This window comes from Melanostigma gelatinosum, assembly GCF_949748355.1.
Source record: "Melanostigma gelatinosum genome assembly, chromosome: 16".
Lineage (NCBI taxonomy): Eukaryota > Metazoa > Chordata > Actinopteri > Perciformes > Zoarcidae > Melanostigma > Melanostigma gelatinosum.
The window spans coordinates 21,715,924-21,724,244 of record NC_136649.1 but is presented as its reverse complement, the minus strand read 5'-3'; the positions used below and the strand labels follow the sequence as shown (position 1 = coordinate 21,724,244).

Here is an 8,321-nt window from a genome sequence, read left to right as displayed (position 1 = left end):
GGGCCTCCTTTATTTAACTACTTCATTAAAACTACGCCTATCTGTGCACACAGAAGACAAAGTCTTCTTTCAGAACTGCACTCAAAACTCCTAAATCTGCTTTTTGTTTTGTAATTTCCTGTTATGATGTCGTCGATCTCTTTGTTTACATCGTTATTGCTTTTACTGTTTCGATTTCTCGTGCAACCTCTGATGCTTCACCTGATTCTCTCTACATACAGGAAGGACATTAAGTCTGTCGGGCCAAGAATTAGGAAATGGAGGCTTTTGGTCAAATACCGATAATTCCACGTATTGGTTGCCGTCGTAGTTCTGATGGTTTGACTTTGCACAGTTTTCTATCTGTAGTTCATTTGACTGTGATTGAATCAGACGATTGTCTCCTCCGTCCGTCAGGGCGCCCAGGTTTCTTCCAGATCCAGCCCAGAGAGGGAGCACTGGTACGGGTCAGAGGAGTTCCTGGCCCTCCCCGCTCAGCTCCGTAAGACGGAGATGCTCGCTATGAAGCTGGAAAGTCTGGCTCAGTCCATCCCTCTGGTTCGTTTACATCCACTCTCTTGTGATTGTAAACCTTTAAACAGATCTTAATTCCAACCTGAATGCACGTCATTCTTTGTACATAATTCCAGTTTTACGCTGAAGAAAAACTACACTGCTGATGTTTCTGTTGGTTCTTTGTCCTGCAGAGGCCCGCTGACTGTGACTTTACCCAGGAGGCTTTGCAGGATGTGGATGACTGGGATCTGACGGACTGGGACGGTGGGGACGACCTGCCTTCTCTCCTGCCTCCACTGGTATATCACGTTTATCTTTTTCAATGTTTCTCACTCCTTAAATGCTGGAAAACATTCGTGGATCCAGAATATATTCTCATGACGCCCCCCCCCCCCGTTCCCCCTCAGCTTCCTTACAGACGAAACCTGGTCAGCCGCTTTAGCTCCACCTCCTCCAGCGACTTCGCTCCCTCATTGGACGACAGCATCGAGTCCGGTCCGTTGTGCGACCTGCAGTCTGAAGACGAGGAGGGACGGAGGTCTGCGGATCGCCGTCTGCGGCCTGCGGTGCCCCCGGTGGACGTGCGTGGAGGTGCGTCCCTGGTGCAGCAGCTGCTGGAGGACATTCAGAGTCAGGACAACGACCCCGCCGTCTGGAGGAAGATAGAGGTACGGACAGTAGTCCTGTCTGTCTGTCTGTCTGTCTGTCTGTCTGTCTGTCTGTCTGTCTGTCTGTCTGTGTCCTCGCTTTGACATGTCGCTCAGTGTCGGTGTGTTTTCCCTGGTGGTTCATTTCATCTCATTTCTTCTGAGTTATGTATTTAAAGTCAGGTATTCTGCCTCTTCTACAAACAACACGCACCTCAAAGGGGGTAAAGTGCTTAAGCGACACTTTTCTGTTCAATGAAACAGTTTTTCGTTCGATCGTTAACTGTCAAGTCTGGACGCTCTGAGATCGGATCTTGGTCGCATTGGGATCCGATCACCCAGACCACATGCCGAGGAGTCCCAGCTCGCATTGAGTTCAGATCTCGGTGAATCAGAACAATTTATAAAACGTAGGACTCCATCATCTCCCCACACGACAGTTTCTATCTCTTGATTCTACTACTTTTAAAACCTTTTAAATAACAAAACGAGGGGGACTTTAATTGTCCGTCGACCACAAAGTGTAACGAACAGACGTCTCTTGGCTGTCTCTTTGTTGGACCCATCCACCGCTTCTCTGCAGGCTTTATACTGACACATTCATGATTATGTGGATAACGTACAATACGATTTTCTTGGGATATCTACAAATTATGGCTCGTTATTTATCGTAGGTTAATACTGGATGAGCACAGCCTGAACCCTGGCCTATGTTCTAAGTTGCCACCAGGTTGAGTTAGCTTTAAACGCAGAAACATCCTCGGTTTAGGTTACGGGACCGTGAAAGTCGGCAGGAACCAATGTTTGTCGGAACCAGAAAGTGTAGTCGATCCTTCCACCCGACCCTCTTCCTAAAGAGCACCGGACCTCCATCGTTTTAGCTGCATTGGCATGTTTTCCGCAGCAGAACCACGACACAAATCCCTGCACTTGTCATCCTGTCGAACCAAAACCGCCCCCAGTCCCCCCCCCCCCCCCCCCCCCGGTCACCCCCCCCCCCACCCGGTCCCCACAGCTGTCGTGATGGATTGGAAGGGGCCGGTATCGGATCGTCCCATGGCCCCGTTAATTCATCACCTCCCCTCTAAAGGTCACGTTTGATTGGCAGGCGGATTATTGATGAGGCTGCCCGGTGAACTAATCAGTCATATCTGTCATATTGAATATGGCCAAATGTCAATAGCTCTGGGGATCCGTCCTCCTCGTGGCTGCTCCTTTAATTAGCGCAATAAAGAAGCTCCTCTGATTTCTTTTTATTGTTTTGTTTTATTCAGGTTTATTTCTCTCTCTCTCTCTCTCTCTCTCTCTCTGTCTCTCTCTCTCCTTTACTGCCTTAACATTCTAATCCTGAGGAGTCTGTAACGCTTCACTTTACTGCCGTGACGTCCCGGTTTCTCCCCTCGGGGGATCAATGAAGTTCAGCATATCTGATTTATCAGGTGTTAGCCGGGTCAGACAGAATCACAGCGCTGCAATAAGATTATCAGTGAGGACGACGGGGGGGGGGGGGGGGGGAGGGGGGGGAACACACACGATCAATCTGAGGATCTGTGAGCGGCCGTCCTTGGAGCTGGGGGGGGGGGGCAGTGACCCAGAAGGTCGTGAGTTTGATCCCCTCATCAAACTCCTGTCCTCCGTATTCTCAAATTCAAATCGCATCGGCCACATTTATATTCATAATTAATGATGATTTGAATGATGAAATGTCAAAGCTGTCCGCGGCTCCTCTTACAGCTGACGAACAGAAGGGACTCAGCTGAGTCCACTTCCTGTTCCTCCTCTTTAAAGCTTTGTATCGCTCATATTGGCGATCATTTCACACCCAAAGTGGTATTTTCATCTTTCCAGTGAGAAAGAGATGAAACACTTCGAGGTGTCCTGATGAGAATAAGCGATGATTATTGATTATTATTCATTGAAATATCAAAGCTCCTCATTGAGAGTTATCGTTGACCTGCCGCAAAAGTTTAATAACGACGACGTCTCGATGCTGACGAGGTGATAAAACATCCAAAAACAATAAATAAAATACGTATAGAAACAGCAATACAAGAGCCATACTTCTAAATATCTAAAATATATGTTTTAAGTACAAACATTATATCAGAGTCATCATCCAATATCTCAGAATCTACGTTCAAAAATATTTTATTGAGTTGGAGGAAAAATACAAGAAATCTTGATTACATGGACAGAAGACTGTTTTTAATAACATTAATATATTTTATTTGTATTGCACTTTAAAAGATACTCAAAGGCACTTTACACGATACGACAGAAACAATGAACAGCAACATGAACAAGGCAGAGAGGCCTTCCCTGATGCCTGGAACCAGACGTCTCTGGGTTCCCACCAGCGGGTAAAGGCAGTGGCTCTGATTGGTCGGATGCTGGCAGACATTTCTTTGCACTCATCCCTCGCGGCTTGCCCCTGAACGCCTCACGCACGATCAGCATCCATAATCCCCGGCACGTTCAGGGCCCTGAATCATTCAGACCCCCTCTGGCTCATCTGAGCTCCGGCACAATGCAGACATGTAAAGAGTCTGGATTTCATAAAACATAAAACGGATGCATGTTGCAGATACTGAGCCGGAAAGATTCTTTAATTTCTGTCTTGTAAAAATATTAAAAGATTACAGAAAAATTCCTAAAATATAGAACAAAACGCATGAAAACTACCATGAATTATGCTCTGTTACACACACACACACACACACACACACACTCACTCGTCGTTCCTCTCTGCTCCTGGGTAATTAGCTGATTAGCTGCTTAATTAGCAGCATGTAATCATGGCGATAGATGAGCTGCCTAATTCAGGAAGTAAAGAGAAGAGTCTCAGTGTGGAGGATGACATTCTGTCTCCGCTGAATACAGCAGAGGAGAATAAAACAGGACGGAGAAATCATCCGTCCAGGGGCGGGCGGGAGGGAGAGAGAGGGAGGGAGGGAGGAAGGGAGAGAGAGGGAGGGAGGAAGGAAGGGAGAGAGAGAGAGAGAGAGAGGGAGGGAAGGAAGGAGACTCAGAGAGAGAGAGAAAAAGAGAGAGACTCAGAGAGAGAGAAAGAGAGAGACTCAGAGAGAGAGAGAGAGAGAGAGAGAGAGACTCAGAGAGAGAGACTCAGAGAGAGCGAGAGAAAGAGAGAGACTCAGAGAGAGAGAAAGAGAGAGACTCAGAGATGTTTTTTTGATTTTTTAACAAACCTTTATTTTACGTTTTTTTTGTTATTTTTTGTCTTTCCTCAAGTCATATGAACAAACGAAACATCGCTAAACTGCTACAATCAGTTCAACCTTTTCCTGAACACGATACGTTATCATTTAAAACTGTTCAACAAATACGGTCCATCAAACATGAACGTGTCTGTAATTGTCTGTAGGCTGAGATCTGACTCTCACTCAGCGCCCACTTCTGTCCAGTTCTCTGTTCACTTTGTGAACTATCTTCTTTAGTCTGTATCCTTCCTGCTTCGTGAGCCCTCCTCTGTCCTTGCACCTCATGTGAGACCTGGCAGAGCTGGAGAGCTGCTCCTTGTCAGAGAGGTAGTCCTCCACTCTGACTTTTCTCACATTCTTACTCCGCCTCAGAAACTCCTTTATCTCCTCCACGCTGTAGCCTCCAGAGCCCCTAGAGCTGCCAGCACCGTGTGTAGAGGGCTCACTGTTTGCAGCAGAGTTCTCCTCCTGACTGGACTCAGAGTCCTCCCAACCGGACTCAGGGTCCTCTTCCGGCTTGGACTCACACTCGGCTGCTCCTCCACTGTCTGTAGTTGCCACTTTCTTGGCCTGTGAGCTTCCTCTGTCTCCTCTCTGTTTCCTCTTCAGCTGAGGGGCCTTGAGCTGCTCCTCGTCTGCTTCCATGTCCACCTCCCCACCTGCCTCCACCTGTCCTCCAGTACTCTCCCTCACCTGCTGGACCTCACTTGCCCTGTCCTTCATTACCTCTTGTCCCCTACTTTTCCTCTCCTTTTCCGCCATTTGTACCCCACTTGTCCCCTCCTCCCTCACTTCCTGTGCTCCACTTGTTTCCTCAACCCTCACCTCCTTGGTCTCACTTGTTTCCTCAACCCTCACCTCCTTGGTCTCACTTGTTTCCTCAACCCTCACCTCCTTGGTCTCACTTGTTTCCTCAACCCTCACCTCCTTGGTCCCACTTGTTGCCTCAACCCTCACCGCCTTGGTCCCACTTGTTTCCTCAACCCTCACCTCCTTGGTCCCACTTGCTTCCTCCACCCTCACCTCCCGTGCTCCACCTGTTCCCTCTTGTCCATCCTGCTTGTCCCCTCTGTCCTCCTCAGTACCTCTCTGGTTCTGGTCTTTGTTTGAGCCGTGTTCCCCAGGACACGCTCTGCTCAGATGTCCTTCTCTCCCACAGCTGTAACATTTAAAATCGTTCGTCTTTGCAAAGATGACGTAGTCAAAATCGCCCACAGTGATCTTGAAGCTGAGGTTGACCGCTTTGCTCCTGTCGCTGGGGATCATGAAAGCATGCCTCCTGTGAGACGACACGTGTCGCAACAGCGGAGACTGAAATCCACAGGGCATCCTTATCACCGGAGACACCACCTTCCCATGCTTGGACAGCTCTTTGGCGATGGCAGCGCCCGTTATGAATGGTGGTACGTTGGACACAGTGACTTTCACCTCCGGTGTGGCGAGAGCATACGTGGGCAGGAAGTGCTCACCCACGTAGATCCCGCGCGTCAACACCACATCCGCAAGTTCAATACTGTCCAAAAAGATGACCACCGCGCTGCTCATCCGTGCTGCGGACTTCACGTGGCTGTGGCCGACAAGTTCACCCACTGCCAAACTGATCTCCTCCAACGAACACCCGAACAGCGGCGGGATCTTCACGCCGTGGTCCCTGGTTAGCTCCGTCAGGCGCATGCTAGCGGTTAGCACGCCGACAGCACCTGCTGCCCGGCTGCACTCCGCTAAAAAAAAAGACCCAAAAACCCGATAAAAGTACGCAAAAAAACCCCGTGAACCCTGCACACCCCACTACACCATCATACCCAACATTACCCAACGAAGAAAAATGTCGAAAAACACGTTAATTATCGCTCTCAAAACTCCGCTCCTGCAGCTCCGCACACGTCCTTCCACTCAGAGAGAGAGAGAGAGAGAAAGAGAGAGAGACTCAGAGAGAGAGAGACTCAGAGAGAGACTCAGAGAGAGAGAGAAAAAGAGAGAGACTCAGAGAGAGAGCGAAAGAGAGAGACTCAGAGAGAGAGAGAGACTCAGAGAGAGAGAAAGAGAGAGACTCAGAGAGAGAAAGAGAGAGACTCAGAGAGAGAGAGAGACTCAGAGAGAGATCCCTGTCGGAGCAGAAATGAATCAGATGTGTCCATGAAGTGTGTCCTCGAGGGAGAAGGACTCTCCTGTTTGCTGTTGGAGTGGATTTGATCAGAGTCTTGTATCTGAAGCGTTGGAGGTAGAACAGAATAAATCTGGACTGCTGCAGACGTCCATGTTAGTTTCCTACTGGGAGGAAAGACCGGAAATGAAGCCTGACGTGGACTTGATTTAGCTGTTCAACTGAACTGAATCTCATCTTATCATCTTTTCACAACTGTAAATATCTTTTCGCCCCCCAGAGTAATTCTGCTTTCTTACACCAAAAAACAGTCAGCAGGAAATCAGGAAACAGAGCTGTACGTTCAGTCTGATTTTAAATCCTTTTTTAAATGTGTGAAGGTGTTAAATTACTCTTTAAACCTCAAACCCTGTGTCCTAAAAACTGTTTCTATCCAACTAAACTGCGTTATGTTTGAGGGAATGCTTTAGGGCGGGGCTACACAGTGATTGACAGGTCTCTACCAGAGACGTATACGGCGTCTCTACGTCACTCCTCCTCAGTCCATATATGGTCACTTCCTGTTCACTGGTTGCAAAAAAAACAAGATGGCGACGGACAAAACGCCGAACTCGAAGCTTCACTTCGTTCACTACGTCCACTTCTTATTCATACAGTCTGTGGTTAAAACACAGGACATGAACACTGGTCTCCTGGGTGAAAGTCTTGTGTTTGTTCGTCCATTCTGACCTTTTATTAGAAACACATTTGTAATCTGATGACAGAAAATTGTCAACTCGAAACAAAACTTTCTTTGTGGTAAGTATTTCTTGTTTTTCTTCTTTCTTCACGCTGCTGTTGGACATGAATATTGTATCCGAGACTTCCTCCTCTCCTCTAACCTTGACCTCCTCCTCATCCCCGCTCACACAATCTGTCCACATCACGTAAAACCATCTGCGGCTTGTTTCATGAAATCGCAGGAGATAAACTACGCTCGACCCAAAGTTTCCTAATTGAGCTGTATGGGACGTGGCTCCTGAAGAGCATCGTGATGTCCTGAAAACCAAACTAGAGAGAGAGAGAGAGAGAGAGAGAGAGAGAGAGAGAGCGAGAGAGAGAGAGAGAGTCCACCAGTTAGATAAGTGTCCTACACGTCATGTGATCACATGGTGTGTGTGCTGTCTGGGCCGGCGTCGGCGTCCTCAGTGTGAGGTGTCTGTGTGTTTGGCGGCTCTGCGGCAGGCCGGCCTATCTGAGAGCAGTGGGAGTCAGACACACAACAGACTCGGATCAACACTCGTCTGATTGGCCCGGCGGGGGGGCAGAGAGGATAGGAAAATAAGAGAGAGACGGAGGAGGAGGAGGAGGGGGAGGGTGTTATTCTCTTCTTTTGTGCTTCTATAGATAAACAGGTTGAGGACGAGGTAAAGCGCACAGTTTGTCTGCAGACAGTCAAATCTGAGAACTTTATTCACTGTGAACCGGCAAACATCTGATAGAAATTTGAGCAAAGCGAATATAAAACCTAGATTCAACTTCATGTTTTTAAAATATGTCTAAATACGTCAAAGTGAACATCGGGAGCTAACAGCTTCTCCAAATCATATTTGTTATGTATCTGTATATATATGAATGAGCTGTATACATGTCCAAAGAATGATCCTAGAAATTGAGCAATATCAACATAACACACATCTTTTACTCTGAACATGAACTAATTCAGAATATACAAACAGAATATGATGTTTACATAAACCGTATCATTATTGTCATTTTCAAAAATAGCTACTTTTGCAATTCAAGTCTGTCATTCTGTCAAAGAGAGGCAGCGAATAAACAACCAGAAGAGAAAGACATGCTGGCTAGCTGACAGGT

General features: G+C 47.5%; 1 protein-coding gene across 1 annotated transcript in view; it reads left to right on the top strand.

Annotated features, from left to right (window-relative positions):
* Nucleotides 1–8,321, top strand: part of akap6 (A kinase (PRKA) anchor protein 6) — a gene marked incomplete at its 5' end in the record, with an annotated part of 160,286 nt that overhangs the window by 17,216 nt on the left and 134,749 nt on the right. Inside the window, 3 exons of the mRNA XM_079286827.1 lie at nucleotides 397–537; nucleotides 687–794; nucleotides 903–1,163. Coding sequence (XP_079142953.1) covers nucleotides 397–537; nucleotides 687–794; nucleotides 903–1,163 — 510 coding nt within the window. The remainder of the gene's footprint in view (nucleotides 1–396; nucleotides 538–686; nucleotides 795–902; nucleotides 1,164–8,321) is intronic.